This window comes from Nomia melanderi, chromosome 14 (genome assembly GCF_051020985.1).
Source record: "Nomia melanderi isolate GNS246 chromosome 14, iyNomMela1, whole genome shotgun sequence".
Taxonomy (NCBI): Eukaryota; Metazoa; Arthropoda; class Insecta; order Hymenoptera; family Halictidae; genus Nomia; species Nomia melanderi.
In genome coordinates this window covers 2,992,881-3,013,061 of record NC_135012.1, presented here as the reverse complement: position 1 = coordinate 3,013,061, position 20,181 = coordinate 2,992,881, and the positions used below count along the sequence as shown (strand labels likewise).

Below are 20,181 nucleotides of genomic sequence, written 5' to 3'. Positions count from 1 at the left end.
ACAATAGCGAGGTTCGTGTTTTCGCTGCGAATTCTGGCGAAACGGCCTTCCGGATGATTAATACTCGTAACAATGGGACGGAATTTGAATGTGTATCGTTCGGGGATTGTGTACCATTCAGATTCATTAAGTTCAATTCAATAATTGTTCGGCCGTCTTCGAAAATTCTTCGAACATCGAATGGAACACTTCTCCGCCGGTGGAGACACGTTATGCAAAGCAGGGAGAAAGTTGGACAAAACGAAATTTTTGGCGGTGTCTAGGAATCGAGCCGGGGACTGGCTGGAACCGTGGCCGCGGGATTGTATAACGAGCTGGAAATCGAACTGCCGACGGACCGTAATTAGAAGTAGCAGTTCAGCAAAACGGGAGCTGGCGGAGGCCGCGCGCGAGAAAGTGTTTACGGGCAAGGAAATGGATCGTGCCGCAGATAAAAGTCATTTACATGCGATTACATTGCGTGCCGGCGCGATTATACTCGGCTATCCTGGCTCTTCGACTTCCTTCTTGGATCCTAGCCTACGATCGCTCGCTTCTTTTTAGATCTTCGGTCTATTTATCCAGCGGAATCACACAAATTTTCAAAAATCCTTATGTTCTCTCTTCTATGTTCAATTGTTTGTCGAATGTACAGAGAAATCTATCGCAGCCGGTAACTAGAGATTTATTAGCAAGTTAGAGAAGGCATCGAGACTTACCCAAAATGTGGCAAGAGCATGATCCTGCGAGTTGCTCAGGGTAAAACCGAGAGCCAACGCGTGAGGTTGACACAGGCTGGGTGCCGCCTGGCGCAGGTTCAACGCCCTGAGCGGTAGCCTCATCGGCGTACCCTCGACCCACAGCCAACCCATCCTGATGGATACGACCCGCCTCTCGCCTAGATCCTCCACGTACAGCTCGCCTGGAACAAGCAAAAAAATTGGGGGTCTAATGAGGATCAATCAGAGCCGGAGAGTACACGTTGATTCGTACTTATTGATCGGACCCGCGGTGTAATTGAGGATACGTTTAGCGTCGACCTTTACCCCTCCAATCATATCTAATTAAAAGTACCCCTCGGGACCGTGCATAATTTATCCGCGGTGATGTCATGCGACTCGGTTCACATCGCCGAGTCCGCCGACATTTCCTTTGACCGGCAGGATGCTGGGTCTAGAGATCGTTCCTGACGTTTCCTTGGCAACTATAGCGGACTACGTCAAGCCCGATGACGAATCTAATTGCAAGCTTAGAGATGCACAGTGATTCATGCGTTTGTTCGTGCACTTGCGAAGATTGAGGTTGTCGTTCTCTTTCTATTTGTCTAGTTTTATTGTTTCCCTTCATTTATGGGCTCTTCGGAGCGTGATGATACAGTTTTAGTAGCCTTGGCTAGGCTGTTCACGGAGTATATTGAAATTATGGCACGATAGAATCTGGAAATTTCAGTCTGCGCATCGCTATGCATAGAATAACTGTACGTAATTGAGTATAATCTTATTCAATGTTAAGTTAAGCGAGAAACACTTGACCTTTAAAGAGTATCTTTATAATACCTACATAAATATAGAGTGTCTATTACGGGACCGAGCGGATCCTGCATTAGCCGCGTTGTCGACCGTGAAATGATTCGATATTGAAGGGTTAATTGAAGTATTAATGTGTAGGGTCTCCGGATAACAAGTGGCCAGACATACGTGTTAAGTCTGAACACATTTGCGCGTCGCCGTGTATCTGAAAAACGAACGAGACGCACGTAGGCCTGGGACGCTGGTAGATTGACGTCATTCGAATGAACGTAGGAGTGAAGATAGTCCCTGGGTGTCACGTGCACACCCTGCTGTCTCCCTTCGGCCGGTTTTGATTCAGTCAAGCAATTACCGCTGGAAATGGCACCTAAACATGCCCACGTTTACTATTCGTGACCATTTTCACTCGAGCCAAAAATAGAAATAGACGTCAGAATTCCTCTTACGCACGAGGGTGGGTCGTCCTCGGCATTTTCCAATTTTATGGCCTCCATAAAAATCCCTACCGTCGATCTCCATTTTGATAAGGCTCTCTGACCGGTATTCGATCGTTATCGTCCAGTATTTATGGATATTCGTACAAATTTATAATCTTAAACCGCCATTCATACGCGGAGGCCTCGGTAGAACCGTACCCCCTACATTTAGGGGCTAGAGAACAATATTCCATCTGAAACCCGTCTCGAAATCGTAGATCGTTGAATCTACACACGGTCAATTCCCAGTTTCACTCTAAACACCTCGAACGCCTTCAATCTACTAAAGACGCCCGATAAATTCCAGTATTTTACTATACTCCAAGAAGAATGCTTTATAAATACCCTAAAAACCGCAGCTATCACAGGCCAGCGGACGACCACTATATATCGTGTCCTAACCGCGTTGAATCGTCATCACCCCGGAGTCAGTTGCGCAACGGATGCCCATTATCTCCGGCACGATATCGGGCACGAGCCGAAAGAGTCACGTAGAGAATCCTACGTACGGCACAAAGCGTGCAGGGGAAACTAGTCACCGCCGCGGGCGCGTCCATTAAACGCCGACGCGGAGCACGTTATCAAAGCCTTTCGAAGGACGTTCGCAGCTGGGACACGCGCTTATCGGAAGGACACGATCGACCGGATTCCTAGAATGCCTAGGTTCCCGATAGGGGATAGCCGGCCGGCGAATTGCCGGTCGGAAGGGACCGGCAGCGGTCCGGAGGTCTTTCACCTGCATTCCTGCGGCGCAGATGGACAACACACACCGTGTGTTCCGCCAGGACACTGCCCACGGGCAACACGCCCCCACCTGGTTTCCACGGAGACCAGCTGATGGGTGCGAATAGCCTGCGATTATTTCCATATTCGCATCGATCCACCGGGCTAAAGATAGAGTGCCCCGTGGGGCGGATAGCCGAGCTTCAATGCCAAGCTTTTCGAGTCTCGTGACGGTTACGTCCGTGTTCTGGGTTTGACGTGGCCGATTACACAGCGACGATCAATGGGGCTATAGATAGGCAACGCCGGTGACAGGCTTTTTAGGCGACGAAGGTTCGGCTTACGATACGGCGAGGTGTTAGCGTGATGCGCGTCGAGTTTGATGAAGCTTCTCGAGTGTGGTCGCGGTGCAGATGTTTGACACGTGTCGGTTTTCGTCGGACGTCGCGTTGAAAGGGTGAGAATCGAGATTGAAGTTCGGGGGAATGGGAGGTATGCTCGGTTGAATATTTTGGAAATCGCGAATGCTGGAATTGGCTACTTTTAATTAGGAGTTCGGTGGAAGTAGAAGTTAGAGAGTGTCGCTTTCGGAAACGGGATACTGAAAATCGGCAGGTTTCTGTTCAGTGAAACGATTCTTCTGTAGAAACGCTAACTCGCGCGCTGAGAAAGGTATCTAGGAAGTCGATCGTGACGTACGTGACTCCTCGTTCTCCCGCGAGCCTGTCGACATCGTGAAAGTCTCGATCCGATCGTAAAAATCCGGCCAATTGTCGCCGCGGTGAAAAACACTGCGCAACTTCTAGCGGTTTCACGGCGCGGGGGAAAATTGGGAAAAAGGAAGCGAGCCGAGAGCGTGAACCGATTTTCTAATCCGTTTCGAACCGCGTTTCGAACCAGTTGGCCGGTGAATCACGTTTCAGGGTCAGTCTGATTGTCGGCTGCAATTAGTAACGTCGGTCCGTGAGATTTTCCCAGAATGTAGTTACGAAACTCCGTGAATCATCATCGGGAACGGCGAAACGCGCGTGCGCGTCGATTTTTTCGGTTTTAATTGCACCCCGCTGGTTAAGACTGTTGCCCAATTAACTGACCAGCGTCTAGTAGCTTTCGGTTACGCACGCGTGGATGCTGTTTACTGGACGGTTGACGCGTTGTTATTGATACGACGTCGAAGAGACATCGATACGTGCTCGGTAAAAAGTAATGTACAAATGTTCAGTATCAAAGATCAGCTATGATAGTGTTATTACTCGATGAGGATGAAATTACAGTGTCCAGCGATATAGAAATTGCACTGTCACGGACAAATGAACTCGTTTGAGATTATTCGAGCCGCGAGTAACGACTAGACATCGGGCTTCATGCAGATTCTCGTTACGGTAAATTGCTTGTTCAAAATTCAAATAAGAAATTGATTTGCTCTCGTTATCTGGAGAAGGTCGGCCGCGCTAAAATCGAACAAAAACACACCGGCAATTTCGTGCCGTTGCAAAAAACGCGTGAGGATCCACGGTCTAGCGATAATGCGAATACATCAGCGTCAGTCCTCACGTTCTGTGCCGTTAAGTGAACGACTGGCCGGTCTCTTCGGGGTGGCTAAACAGCTGTCCGGAGTCGGGTACGAATCGGTGAATCGTATTTTGCGGCCGAGCGGACGCGTTTTTGGAAGTCTCTCGGCCGAGAGGACTGTATTTCCCTGTTTATATTGGCTGGCGAGAAAAATGTCTTTGAAGAATCCTGAAGGAAAAGCACGGTCCGCTCTCTCACGGTCCATTAAGCCCGGAGAAGTTATACGCGAGGCGTACGTGTGAACGCCCCATAAATAAGCCGATCCTCTCTAGACCCGCATCCTGCCGATCCGAAAGTTACTCGGCTAAACCAGTAGTAATACCCGACGCGGGAATGTGAACGTATTCCTGGAGCTACCGGTATCCACTTCTGCGCGTAAATCGGTAATAAAGTCATGGCAATCATAATCAATCGATTATCATCACTGTATAAGTATATTTATTACCTTTACCCCGTAGAATACCCAACAATAACGATAACACTCGAAATAATACACTCAATAAAATAATCCGTTTATACTTAGAACTTAAATTCCTTGATACATCATCAATGTACATTATCTATATATTCTAAAAATCACGAAACCTCTATATTAATCCACGGAAAATATTGTTTATCGTGTATTAAATATGGATTCCGGTCTCGAGTATCACGGCCTATATTATTATTTCCTGAAAAATATTAATTGTCCAGCATGGTCAAAGCTATTTAGCACAACCGACAATTTTAAACTTGACTATGGCGTCCGGCCCAAGGACAGGGACGAGGAGGTGAACGTAACGAGGCGTTCTTCCTGCAAGACCGCCCTGGCCAAGGACAATCCTTTTTTCCATTCACGAATTTTTATTACGGAAGTCGCATGAATATTTATGAACGCCGGCCGAACATCGGCGCATCGCGGCTCTGCGTGGAGGCGGCTTAACGCAGGCGTCGCTCCGCGCCGGCCGCCATGTTTCATCTGGCCGTGTTGCGGCGGGCCCCCGCCGCCGCGGTAGCACGTTTCACTCAGGAAACCGTTTATTTCCTCAGATGCTAGGATAACGCACGGCTGTCACGTATACCGGGTGACCGTCCCGTTCTAGACTGGCTGAAATCGATACCGTTAACCCGTTCACGGTGACACGCAACCCGCCGTACCGTAGACAGACCTTAAATCCACGTTTCCATGGCCGCGGAGGAGGATACTTAACATTGTCCGATGTGCTACTTTACGAATGTCCTTCCATTAAACTTTGCATAAGAAATATGCGGTGTTTATACTAGAACAACCTGTTCGTTTGAAGCTAAGGCTCCCTGAAATTAATGTACACCCGTTTTGTGGGAACGTCGGAAGTAAGAATTGCTCAGGGTGTAAGTAATCAGGGTGTCTCCTCAATAAATCTAAACAAAACATTAGAAAACTCAAACTGAAACGAGTCATTGAGTTCCTAAATATAACGTCGTAGTTTATAATTTCTAATAACAATGTCTACAGGATTAATTTCATTTTCATTATGTAAAATATAGGATTATGGCCGTTAAATACGTGACGCTCTAACGTGTTAATCTCCATTGTATTCTGTTTTAATTGATTCGATTTGAATGTTGTAAAACTTGGGGGATCATTGCTTGAAGTATTGAATGCGGGAGCATTATTCCCGATTTGAAGGAGAAGTAAGAGTCCCTAGGAAGGATCCCACGAAGATCACGAAGGAAAAGGTCGGGAGGAAAGTAGGATCGCTTCCGCGCTTCCCGTTTCCCGTTACCTCGGTCAACATCGAAAATCCTGTTTAACAGTCCACCATTTTTCACCTCGTTCCTTCACGCTGCTCTGCCTCCTGTCAGTCCCTGCATGTCATCCTGGTCAAACAGGACCCCACGTCATCCGTTTTTGCCGCGGCGGCCGCGTCCTTGCGGAACACCATGAATTATTTATTCGCCGGGATCATCAGCGGGCACACACCCTCGATTTTCCACGCAGCCTCCCATCCGGGACCACCGTCTTGCTTGCCTGCCAACTTTTTTATGAGGCAACACGGAATCCATTGTCCCGGATAGGAGCGAGAGGCCTTTCTCGCTGACGTTGTTGCACAATGCGATTGGATTTTGTAAAGGGATGCGTTTGCATCGAATGAACCGCTATTGACATGAATTTGTTCTACATCCGTACAGTTTTTTGATAATGTGCAAGCTGAAAGGACCTTAAAATTTTATTCTACACACGAGGCCTTCATTTTCCTTTACATATAAACGATTTTATTGGAGCCCCAAGGTTTAACCGAACTCCTCGCGACGAACAGAAAGAACCTAATAGGATTCAACTTTAAAATTAATAAATTCGACGTTAGCGAGATTGACTTTGCGACTAAGATTACCGAGTTTCAAACTTCGGTCCCCTGTGAAAGGAGGTTCGTTAACGCTGCTTTAAAACTTTAACAGCTAATGAACGTTACTTCGTCAGACATCCAAAGTACATAGAGATACATAATTGAAAAAGATTATCCCCTAAGTCCTCGAGTAATTTTCATCCGCTTGAGAAGAGGAGTGATTATCACTGTTCCAAGACTCTAAGCTATTCATCTTTATTATCCAAAACAATATGGAATACACCATTAAGAAGGATCAAGGCTCTCATTACCCGGCGACTCACAAAGAGACTCTCACAAGCGCTGCAAAGCGAAGAATAAGTAACCTATGACTCTCCGGCTACCGAATCGTCAAGTTTCTCCGACTCGGTGAACCGTGCGCGAACGCGAGTCCGTTGATACACTAGGAAGGAAGTGCGCGCCGTGTCCCGTCGCGGTGAAACGCGACGTGAAAGTGACAAACCCGTAACGTTGGGACGGAACGAGCGGTGGACCAGGACGGGCTGTCACGAGACCGGAAGCTCTCCGCGAGGGACCAGGAAGCGGAGGTGGGAACTGTACGCATTGGCAGTCGTCATGCGAGCGGTTGCCTGTCGACGAAAGATAAAACATGGAACGCTGACGGAAAAACGGTCACCGTTACCGTGTACTTGCCCGCGCTCGGCTATCTGGTGCACGGAATTATCGTGACAGTACCGTGTGCTCCGAGCACGGTAGTCGTTCCTGGGTAGACATTACGAAGATTGTCATCTATTTAGAATCTAGTCACTTTGTACTGTTATCTCGGCCCTTCGCGCTAATAAAAATGTCTCGGTTTATGAGTTATATCTCGTATCTATAACAAATACTATAATTCTGAATGTAATCGTCTACGTGTCAACCTCCGGTACTCAAGATCGAAATGAACGAACGTTTTCCTAGGAACAATAGAATAAACTTTATAATAAATAACGGTAAACGAATAATTGTATATCTTTGTGTTTGGGTGTAATGAGTAGTTTTCTTATTTTTCACTTTGTCTGGTTCAGATCGACGAGGATGATATTATTGTTGACAATTCCAAGTATTCGAGCATGTGGCAATGATTCCCAAGCGATCATTGATCCCCGCAGAAATTTCGTAACCGTCCCTCGCACGAACCGAATGAATTTCCTCGCAACAGTGGTAATGCATCAGTGGTTATCAGTTCCGCCTGCCGCGTTCCACTCTAATCAGGAACCCCTTGCGTCAACTCGCGATCGTGGCTCGGTGAAAACGTTGTCGTTTCTAGGGAACCCCATAACTTCGTCCGACAACACAGCAGGCTGTGTCGAAACTGCCGCGGCTAGGAAATTCGACGGTTACCGTACATTTGATTCGAGCTGCGGTACCGAGCTCCGGCTAAACTACCGTGATTACCTTCGTAACTCCGCCTTTCCTTTGAATTCATTTCGATTTATTGATCGACATAAAAGATAATATATATACACGTTACAGGAGTAACCAAACAAGATTTGTTATTCGATAGAAAACATAAGAAAACTGTCCGTTCCATCATCTCTTTCCTAACATCCCACGTAACCACAGCTATAATCTCGTTCGGCTCGTCCCGCGCAACACGAATTTCCTCCACGCAAAGCGGAACTTTGATCGTGGAATTGCTCGAATCACGCGCGGAGTATGGTTATCGAGCTCTGTAACGAGCAATTGCCCCGAGATTCCCGTTCCGCAGGGATGGGATGGCATTATGCAAGCATCGGCGTCGGGCGGCTAGGCGCCGGGCACCTCGGGCCTAGCAGGCACACACCTGCGCGAGTCACCGTGCGTCTCGTCGGGCGAAACAAACGGTTCGTTAGTGGTAATTACAACGGGCAGACCCGTTAGGAGCGTTTTTGCCTCCTCGTTCGCGCCGGCGAGCCATGGCCGCTCGGTGAATCCCACCTAATCCCCGAGGAACCCTCTATCCAGCGAACTAGCAATATCTACCCTAATGACTGCCACTGTTTTTTGGCTATTAGTACCCCTCCCCCCACCCCTCCGTCTTTCCCTTTGCAAACCGGAAGCACGTTTCCAGTGAACCGGTGGATTCCCGGTTCTCGAGCCGAATCGCTAACGGTACGTTTTGACTTTTCAGGATCCCCCGAGCACAATGGAAAGTCGGAAGAAAGTCGATAGGAAGGTGAGGCTAACGGAAGGGGAACAACGAGCACTTCTACGGGAGAATCCGGTCGCCTGGAAAGATCGCAGCCTCGTTCCCTGTCCCTGCGCTTCGAGGGTGAGCTCCTACTTTCCGGCTTGTTCCTTCCTCTTTTTCGGATTTCACCCGATTTTCACGGGTCACGCGCCCTCGTTCGGCCGACCACGGGGCACGGTCGTGTTTAGGAATAAATGGCCCGGCTGGAAATCGTCCGAGTGACCATTTCGCTGGTGACAATGTCACGTTGCCCGAGAAAAATCTGTGCATTGTGTGTCTCGGGGAACGGGAGGTGTAAATATTTCTGCTAGGATCAAAGTGGGTAAACACGGCGTTGTTTCTTGAACCGAATGTACGCGGCGACGGAAGACTCATCGTTGACTTTCAAATAAGCTTGATAACAACAAACAAAACGTCCTTCCGCCATATTTACTCGTCGATAACCTTTATCTCGGATATTTCGTTTACTCTATAGGACATCGTGGAGAGCTACCTTTTTCGATACTCCAGGTTCGAAGAGTATATTTTCAATCGAATACAAATTTTCACTTTCGAAGGTACTACCTGGCTTAACACTGATCATGCCACGAGTTTTTATAACGAATCGTACCACGATGTGACTCTCAGTCACTTATGGGAATAAAAGGAATCATTAACACTAGGTTTACGGAATGCGTCAAATTGACGCATATTGGATTTTAGAAATATTATTTTGTAAATATTTACGCCGATTTTGATTGATGCGATCATACTGACATGTACCCCAATTACTTACTATCATATCTCCAGTTTCCACAATCTAAAGAAACGAGCATCAATTCTTTTAGGAATAATAGAATGAAGTGTACAATAAATGCCCGTAAATCTAGTGTTAAAATGTTATTGTTTTTGTTTATAGGGCCCAAATTTTGAAAGCTCAAAAGAAGTTTTGGAAATGCAGTATGAAATAATCGAAAGATGTACTTACATCACTTTCACTTAAAGGTTCAAATGTCACTAAAAGTCTCATTGTGGTTCGATTAGGGTTAATGATATTAGTTGTTGAGTTGTTATTAATACGGTGTAGCTTCGTGGACTCTCGTGAACGAAATGATATATAGAATAATATACTGGAGCGTGTATTTGAGCCGGGATTAAGTATGATAATGTAGTCGGTCGGTGGACGGAATCAGGAATTCATTATTCCGCGGGACGATTAAGGCGGAACGACGCTCGTTAATTATCAGAGATGCTCGGTACGATTTTAATTCGTGCTTCTTCGACGGCAGAAAAGGTTCGAGGAAGTTTCTTTTGAGCCTGTTCCCGTGATTCGGGGGATTAAAATATGCGAGAGGAGGGGCGGCGGTGAGAGCAAACTGGCCAGCGCCATCCCCTTCGCCACGCTCATCAATCATCTCATGTGAATCGAGCGCTCGTCTTCGTGCTAGTCATTTATTACCTTCCCGCTTTTCATCCCCTGTCCGCGTATCCCTCGCACGTTCTCCACCGATGTGTGTACTTTAACTTTTTTTCCCTTTCTTCTTATTCCCTCGATCTTCCTTCGTGAGACACCTTGCGCCGTTCGCTTCCGGTAACCGAGTTTCATCGAACTTTTTTCGATCATTATTCTGCAAGTTCGTTGTTGTCGCTGTTATTATTCTTCTAGTTAATAGAAAACACTTCTCAGTTTACATTCTATTCTCTTTTACCTTGCGTTTGTCAGAACAAACGTTCGCAATTGCCAGCCAGCGAATATCCAAGTTAAAAATAACGGATAAAAACGATCGAGCCAGCGCAACGTGTCTGTTTTCCCATTGATCCGTCCGGTGAAATGTTTCCCGGCCGGAAAATCCGCCGATAAACAGCCGTGGATTGTTCGTGCCGCGACAAAGGCTATTGTTACAAAGCTCCGACAATGACGGTGAAGAAGAACAATCGGGAATGACAATCGACAAGGAGAAGAAGTTGCGGCGAACTTATCGTTATCGGACAAACGTCGATATTAAACCAGCGTTCCGAGTAAATGCCTCGCGATCCAGCTCCCCGGTTGCGACATTGTTGAACTTGAAACGGGATACTTCATCCGACCAAACCAGAAGTTCCACATTCGAGCTGAACCTTTTAAATTTCACTATCGAGCGTGGAACTCGCAACGCCGCTGTTGAATCATTCTACCTCGGTCGTAAACAAGCCAGCGGAATTATTCAAACTTCGCTGTCGACTGTAGATAGACTCTTCAAAGTTACTTTATTATATCTAATTCTCTTTAAACTATACAATTAGAGACACAAATGAAGAGTCTTCTATATCAATTCATTGTTTCAAGCTCCACTATCAAGCACAGAACCCTCGGAACCAACCCTCTCTCAAACGTCGCTCCACCTCGCGTTCCCTCAAAGCTCTTTTCCACAATCACAGACACAAAAGAGGACTCTCCTCCCTGCCGGATCATATTTCCAGTCTCCGTCAAACGCTAACCCCGCAGAGCCCCCGTCAAATAACATTACTCTTCCTTAAAGCTTTCCGCAATCGCGAAAGAGCCCTCTCTCTATTCCGCGTCACATAATCCTTCCCATCGTCGTCCTCCTCTGTCGGAGCCATTCGAATGACTTCACCTAGCCGGCCGTGTCCCCAAAGGCCGAGGACTCTCCCCGTGTCGCGGCGCAGAATCCCTGAAAAACCGTTCGCAGAGAATATTTCCCCGATACTCCGCGGGCAGACGGTTTCTGTTCCCCGACCCCCCGCGCGGTATCAGCGATTCAACAGTAACGCAATTATCGCGCTCCCGGAACACGGTCTTTCTCGGATCCTCCTCGCGAGCGTCCTTTGATCTTGCGCTTCGTTCTTTTTCTCTTCTCTCCCTCCGACGCACTTTGTTCGTGGACAGCGGCGGCTGCTGCGGCGGGTGGGGGACACCAGAAAACGAAGACGAGGAAGGCGCGAAGCGGGAGAGGCGAGCGAGCGCGAGAGTAACGGATACGGGAAGACAGAGGAAGCATTCATGGAACAGCGACACGTGTTTCCTCGCTCGGGTTCCCGTCGATCCGTTTCCCTCCTCCTCAACCCTCCCCTGGCCTCTCGGCCGCGCGCGTGGGTGTCTCAGCCGCGCAGCCGCGGTGCCCGGCTAATTGCACGCGAAATTTCTTCGCCAACGAACCGGGAAACCGGCGGATTAGCATCGTGGGAAATCCGCGTTTTCCTTATCCTCGTGCTCCTTCTGTCGTTCGCAGATGTTTCAGGGGTGGATTTTGAACGGGGTTTGTCGATGGAGATTTCGCGGTGGTAGTTTCGTGACTTGATCGATCGATGAGGATGGAAGTATGTTTAAATGTTGCTGTGGGTTTAACCCTTTGCACTCGAGAGGTGACTCTCAGTCACCACTTGATTTGATTTGCAAAATTATAAAGTCTTATATGTAATATTAAGCTTTGTATGATGCATCGATATATGGAATATTGAAATAAAATAAATTTTCTTCTTAATTTATGTATGTTTCCTCGTTAATTAGTTTCAACATCGTCTGTATCTCATCGAAGAATATTGAACATTTCTAGCGAAAAACTTTCGAGTGCAAAGGATTAATACTGATTGAGATACTGGGGTTTAAGGAATTAGTCGAGGAAGCGATGGTTAATACTGAAACTGTTAGACTAGGGTCAAAATGATCCATTCTTGATAACACAAGATTGTTAAAGAAATTGATTCGTTAGGCAAACTGAATTGTAAATCAATTAAAGTTTCAATAGAACTCTTGGATTGTCTATAGAGAGATTTGAGAAAATCAATTTAACTGCTCAGTAGTTTAATGTTAATGGAGTAAACATTGAGAGTATATGTCTCATAGAATGATCGAAGCCCGATTTGATGAGTAATTTGGTTAGAAAGGGTTTTTGATCGGCGTGTTTAATTAATTTTGATTTTCTAGTTTCCGCCGACGGGTTTGATGAACCGTTTCGACCCGAAGGAATTGTTTTGGCTGCCAGAGAGCGAGGATTCATCGGTGTACTTGGAAATCGCGCCGATTTCCGGCGAGAGCCGTCGCGGACGCGCGATTAATTGCCGTTATCTATTTATACCGTGAATTTTTATCGCGGCCGGGGAAAAAGCAGGGCCGTGAATAGACGGTGACTCACGGTAAACAGTCAGCCTACCCTTCTGCACGGGGAACGTGTCGGGGATTCAGAAACGGCCGGCTGAAAGCGAAGAAAATGACGTGGCGGGAAGCAAAGGAGGTGACTCGGGGTCACGATGGCAGGAAAGCGACGAATAAAAAGGAGAAGAACATGGACCCGGGCGTGTTCCTTCGCTGAACAAATTTTTCCAGTGCGCGAAAACCGTAGAAACGAAATTCACGTGTCCCTGTAAAGTACGATCGATCGGTCGTCTCGTTCAACAGGCTGGTAACAAATCGAAAGTCGATGACTGGATACATTTATGAATTACTAGGAACCACCACGTGGAAGTTGGGGATCGTTTAGCGTTCGGTTGGTAGAAGATTCCTGCGAGGAAGCGCGCAACGGTCGCTGGAACGTTTACCCCGAACGAATAGGTAGATGATCGATGATCTTCGATCAGGAAAGAATAGACCAGCTTCCCTGCTTGTTGACAAAGGACATCGAGACCGCGACAATGCCACTGTTTACCTTGGAAATTATCGAGATCCATTGGAAGGGGTCCTGCAAGAATTTCCTAGCAATTTTTTGCGTTAGGCACGTTTCGAATGATAGTTCGATCGTCATTGAGCCTTTGTGTCCTCAATTATATAATCCTTACCCTTTTCTTAGTGCTTAACCACTTGCGCTGGAAATGAATTCAGAAATTTGGCAGAAATTTGTACGGTGATATGTACATTCTGTTTGTTAATCATTCTGTATAGAATGAAATATTTCGAATCTAATAGGCGTAATGCAACAAGATTATCAATGTATGAAAGACATTGAGAATTTTGGGATAGAAACGTCTTGACGTGACACGTCTTTCCAGCGCAAGGGGTTAAATAAAATTAGAAATTCTTCGGTAACGAACCGTATCAAATTCTGAAGATTCTAAATGTCTAGTTTCTCAAGAGAAGAAGCTAATTTGTCGAAACTGAGAATTAACAGAGAAACCTTCGAAACATAGGAAGTATCTGTTTAACCCCTAATCAAGAATATTAATAGGAATTTTCTCTGCGAAAGGTTGAACGACTGTTCCTTCGCTGCCAGTCGATTTTCCATTGTTCCAAGGACCTTCCGGTAGCACGATTCGATGGAAATCGACGAATTTACACATTACGTACATGGATTTTTAATACGGCGTTGCTGGAGGGTTAATACGGTGTTTGTTATTGTTTCTGGGATCTGACACGGCGGCGTAGGACGCTATTCAACTCGAACCGAAAAACCATCTTGCGGCCGAGACGACATCTGTCAAACGTTCCTACGCTTTTTCTCTCTCACCGCCGATTCAACTTTCCCCGAGTGCACTCTCGAGGCTCTCCTAGCCGGCTCGAGTCGAGAGGGCTTTTCTTTTCCTCCCGATCGATCGTGTGACCGTGCCGATTCCCTCTTTTTTTTCCTCTTCGTCGTCTTCTTCTTGGCCTTTGGCTTCTCTGCTCGTCTCTCTTTCTCTCTCGTTCTCTCTCGCCTCTCGCGCACAATTCGAGTGCATTATGCCGGCGAAACAATGGCACAAAGGTCCTGCCGGGCTCACGTGCGGCGAACCAGCGGCCCGCCAGCAACAGCTGCCGCGGAATTTTGCTAGAATTTTTACTGTATCTGAGAAATCGTTAAAACACTGGACATCTGGCGCGAAACGCTGCTCGGGGGTAGTTCCGTGCGAGCCGGCGTCGATTAACCCTCTCTCTTGCAATTCCTTGCACGCCTCGGCTCGCTAAATTCGATCCCTAACACCCTTGCAACGTGAAATTTATATATTTAAATGATAAATCTACATTCCTCGTAAAAAAATTCATATCTACTGAATTCAATTGTATCAACTCTCAACATTACGCGACACAAGAAACTTTACACGATTCTTAACCCCTTGGCCTATGACTTCTTCCTCAACTCTGATCGATACGGTTACTTTGTCATCAATAATTTATTGGAAAAAGAGAAAAATTCTAAGCATACGTTACGCCTATATTTCCTTTTAAGTATAATATTTACTTTGAATTCTAATGAACTGAGAAATATACATATTTGTTGAATCCTGTTGAAAATCTTCACCACGAGTCTCACTCGTTGTAGAGCAAGGGGTAAACAAATATTTCATCCGTAATACACGAATTCCCACAAATCGTATCTATCCCTAAGAACAACGTCGGTAGAGTCTTCGTAGCTTTCTCCGTCAATTTTTCACCGTTCGCAGCCACGCGTCAAGCCTCGATTAACATCTGTCCGAATCCATTACCTTAAGTCATTCGTCATTGCGCACAGGAGCCATGCATCAGGCGGCGAGCTCATAGCGTTGCGAATCTTTTGTCAGTCGGTCGACAAGCTCCGCCACACCTCAGCGGTAAGAACGATTTATTTTTCTCCGGGCGCGCTGAATGCGACGACGCAACAGTTTTATTAAGACGTTTTAGCAGCTTGCCGGCGAACGCGACTGCGACGCCGCAGGGGCGAGACGAGGGTGTGCAGTATGCGGGCGCAGGGTAATACGAAACCTTTCAACGACAACAACCCGCCGGTTCCTCCGCCCTGCGACGACGGGGAGGCTCGGCTTTCATTTTCCCCGATCCTGGACACGATCGATCGTCGCCGATCCCCGAACGCTGGATCCATTCAGCGGCGTTCGACGGTTGCTCGGTGAGAATGTGAACTTGCGCGTTGAAACGTGGCGTCGATTATGCAACCGGAGGCGTTATTCGGCTCTAATTAAGGAAGCGGCGGGTTATTGTTCAGCCGGATGAGAACGTTAATGATCGCGTACACTCGGAGAAGTACCCTTGGATTACTGTTACAATGCCGAGGACGGATTCCCGATGATTCGGCACGTTGATGGCTCGAGCCTGGGATCCTCGCGGGAACCGATATTACGTGGATACTTCCGCGAACGTTTGGAGGCCCCTCAATTAGCCATCGGCGCGGTTAATAAAAGAAGAGACGTTAACAGAGGAATATTGCTCCATCGTTGCCGCGATATTTATTCAGGACGATGCTAACCGAAGCTATTCTAAGATAATACAATGTAACTTTCATTAGGTATGATATTGATGGAAATGTTCGCACGATACTCGAAAGCTTTATCCCTGAATCTTCCGAGAAAATGAATGTTGAACAATCTGAGTCCCAATGTTATGTTCTCTAAGATTCAAACTGACAGATTCTATCGAATCAATTCAATTCAGTGCCTGATAGAATCGTAACACAACTCAGCGCAGCCATCCGCGCGCAAGATTCGCCGAATCAGCGCGTGAAAGACGATTTGCATAGAAATTCGCGAATGAAATCGTCAAGGGGTTGCGAGAGCAGAGGTGAGGCGAAATTTGTGGTGCGAGCCGCTCCATAAAATTGGTGCGAGCTGTTGCGACAGGGTAGACAAAGGGACATTGTAGCGTCCGAAATGTGTCTCGTTGGGACGGTTGTTAAAGCCAGACAGAAAGAGTGGCCCTCTACGAACGTTGTTCAGTGAACAGAGTTTCTAACAGTTCGCCGGATCACTGGTCCTAATAATTCGCCGAGTAAATTGCTGGGAAGAAAGCAAAGCGAGTAGTACGCGCGGTACGCGGGGCCAATGAAGAAGCCCCGTTTCGCCGGAGCCTTTCGACACGGTCATTTTCCGACCGGTAAATTTCCATACAAACAGCGGGCCGCTGCAGCCTCGCAGCGGGGTTAAAATTAACTGACTTTCGCACCGCGCCGTGCCGCACGCCGCGTTCTCTGTACCTCTCTGCATACGTATTGCCGGTTTAGAGGCTATTACCGCGATCATTAGAGCAACCGTCGACGACGCGGGGAACACGGGTCGGCCGGGGATCAATCGAGTTTCCACGGTGAACGGATTTAATTGCGGCCCCCGGAAGCTGAAAGGCCTGGTCCGCGCCATTTTCGGGGTTCATTTCGCTTTGCGGCTATCATTTGGGTTGTGCAATTCCTCACGGCGCATGGAATCATTGATTCATTCCATTGGAAACAGGAACACGCGTGTGGTAAATGATTTCGAGAAGTTGCTAATTGGGTATTCGCGATCAATGAACGGTTAATGGGAACGTTATAAGCTTGCAGATCGTATTACGTGGAAGGTAATTGGATTAACTGTCGATAAAAGTGAATTTATATATCTAGGTTAGATACTCTACATACATATGTAATAACGATTTTACTTTGATCATTGTTTTAAATCGATACCACGGTTCTCCCTGGAAACCACTCCTTAAAGGAACCGGTTGCTAGAATAATGTTTGCATAATGGACGAGATAAAATAGCAAGGAGGACCTTAGGAAGATGTTGCAAGAGACATCCAGTTCTTCAATGATTTTGCCGGGCTGTTATAATTTTCATTGATAAAACATCGCTCATTCTCTGAAATGAGCTGTCAAGCTGAAAAGAGGATCGACCGCCTGGCCGAAAAACAAACCAGCAATATAAACGGAAGCGAGACCCGTGGAATCGCTTGTTCCACGCTCGGCTCGGCCTTCACTGCGCAACCCTCGATCGAACGCAGTTGGAGGGAGTGACGAAAGCGGCGTTAAAGGGGTGGCCACATAGTTGCGCACAATTGATGCCGGCTCTCATAAATCACGGCTGCGTGTGGAAGGCCCGGCCGGTCGAAGGGGTTGCGATTCGAGTCGAATTTCGCCGGAATATCACATGGGCGAAACCGGGACGCCCCTGGCGTGCCGTTACGAAATTACGGCAATAAAGTGGCAAAAATATCGCCGCTCGGGGTGGTTCATGTACGCGTGATCGGCATTTGCATAACAATGCGCGCGTCAGAGGAGCGGTCATTGTGCCGGCGCTGCGGTACGAAAAGCTGCCGGCCAATCAAGCATCGTGGCGCATGAATGCACCGAACATACCCTGATATGCAATCAACCCTGTGGTCAGTGGCTATTCAATCTTCGCCATTGTTTTAAAACTCTTACTACACTGTTCCTGGCATTTGAAAATCAGAGATCGATACAGGTAAATAGAGAATCGAGTAGAATATTGTTATCCTTCGATCCCTTCGAATCTTCGCATTAGTTTCTCGGAAGTTCTTCAATGAAATGAAGAACTAAACTACTTAGGGTACACTTTAAACAATCCCGCGTCGTATTATTCGGAAAATCGTGTTTTGTTTTTAAAAAAGAAACTTCAGATCGATCACCAACCCTCTCGGAGATATTCCGAGTCCCCCGAGGAGGTGTCCTCGAGACGCTAGGTGTCGCGTGAGAAAAGGGTGCAGCGACTCGCTCGCCTTGTCTCCGTAGCTGCACGGCATGACGCCTTTTGTCGGTGATTATGATTTTCTGTCGCCTGCTCCTTCGGCGCGTTCCTGCGAGGAAAGACTCTGGACCCATCCGCGCAGAAACCTGATTCGTTTTTCCAACCCTTTCGCGCGTTCCGCTCGGTCTACCCCCAGTTTCCGTGCGCTCCGGCGTGTTCTCCGTGGAACGAGCGTAGTTTAGACCTCTGCGGAACCGTGTAAACACGCGCGTAGGCAATGGCGAACGAATTGAAGCCAAGGACGAAGAGGATCGGAAAGAACTGCGACACCGAGACCATCGTAGAAGACCGGTTCTCCTTTTCTCGGTTACCCTACTTTTTCTTTAGAGAATCGCTGACCAAAATATTCTCGCCTATTGACTCTTCCTCTCCCTTCCTCCCTCTCTTCCTCTTTCTCCCGACACACGGCCACGGGAGAAAGGCTCGCAGAGGGTTCGCCGGGGCCCGTTGTTTGCTTTTTCCTGAAAGCCAAACCACCGCTTTGTGCCGCAATCCTTTTCAGCAACGACATGCCCAAATGATGACTAATTTGTTGCCCTTTTATTATACGCGCTACCCCTGCGGCTCGAACCAGCAACTTCTTTTCATCCCTTTCTACCGCGGACATATCTCATCGGCTTGTTTCTTCCCGCAGGAGCGCTTAGGGGATGATTCCGTAGGGGGTGTTCGGCGTAATTGTTTTTAAAAGAGTGGTTAGGTTTCACCATTACGTGGAAGGACACGGGGCGCGCCGCTCGGCGAATCGAGTTCGCCGTTTATCATCGCGATCTCCAGTTTAGCGACCCCTGCGGACAGCATCCCCAGGCTGACAACTCAATTCCGAGCATGACCCCATAAAGAGAGCAGATCGAGATAACATTGTCGTAGAATTTTTCGTGAGGACCATTGTGAGCAGCATCTGGTCAAAGGGTTACGTCGATTTCATCCCCCGACATCAGCCTTCTTAAAGGGTAGTCGAGACTTTCTAACTTTTTCGCTTTTTCAATTAACTCTGGGTAAACTGGGTGTAACTATCTTGTGCAACTCTTCCTGAAAAACTGCGAACTACCCCAGAAAAATACTAAACCTACGCTTAAAATGTCTAGCGTCCACTCTAGCTAGAAGACCCAAGGCTATTGTTCATCAAAGTATAACGTCTAATTCGACACCTTCGAGTCACAGTTATTAAACTGAAGACCAACTTCTTGCCAATCCCCAAGAACAATTTATCTTCCAGTATTTCGTAACCGTAGCGTTCGAGGAACCACCCCTTCTTCTTTCGTAGGGTTAATGTCCTAAGCTCGGCTGCAGGGTGAACAGACACACCCGATCTTCGTGACGAATCCCAGCCCCGCCCTCCGGTTGACGTTAAAAAAGTATCTTTTTCCTCCCTCGGCGACGGGATCACCGTTTCACCCGGATCATCAGTGGAATTCGCCATTTCGCGGGTTCCGCCGCCGGATGGAATCCAATTATTCCCCGCCAGGCCTCGGCTTTTCTCACCGGCGGGCCACCGGCACCACGTAGGGTGTAACACGATGCAGGTATTATACACCGGGACCTTCGAGGACGCCTAATTGACCTCGAGGGGTGAGACCGTCTCCTCGCGACCGTTACACCCCGACCGATGAAAAATAAGCCCCTACAAATTGGCTGTCCATTTGAGGGAATCTCCGGGCCTAACAATCGGATGATGATGGGACTCGGGTGTAATCCGCTTTGCGGAAGTGTGAAGAACCGGCCTAGCCGTTTCTGCAGCCGTGTCCAGGCAGCCTTTCTCTTTAATTCGTTTATTTCGCGACCCGAGCTAGAACCCCGGAGAAATTTGATTAAATTTCGTCATTCTATTAACGAGATCCTTCTATGAGAATAATACAATTTTTACTACCCTTCGGAATTTTAAACGATCTCATTAACCCCTTGGCGTACAATAACGAGTGAGACTCGAAGTAGAATGGAAAATTTTGTTGTATTTCTTATAAATTATCGATAGCAAAATATTACACGAGCTT

At 47.4% G+C, this 20,181-nt stretch overlaps 1 protein-coding gene across 1 annotated transcript in view; it reads right to left on the bottom strand.

Moving 5' to 3' along the window:
* Nucleotides 1-20,181, bottom strand: part of LOC116427028 (uncharacterized) — a 53,760-nt gene that overhangs the window by 6,291 nt on the left and 27,288 nt on the right. Inside the window, exon 2 of the mRNA XM_031976873.2 lies at nt 699-901. Coding sequence (XP_031832733.1) covers nt 699-901 — 203 coding nt within the window. The remainder of the gene's footprint in view (nt 1-698; nt 902-20,181) is intronic.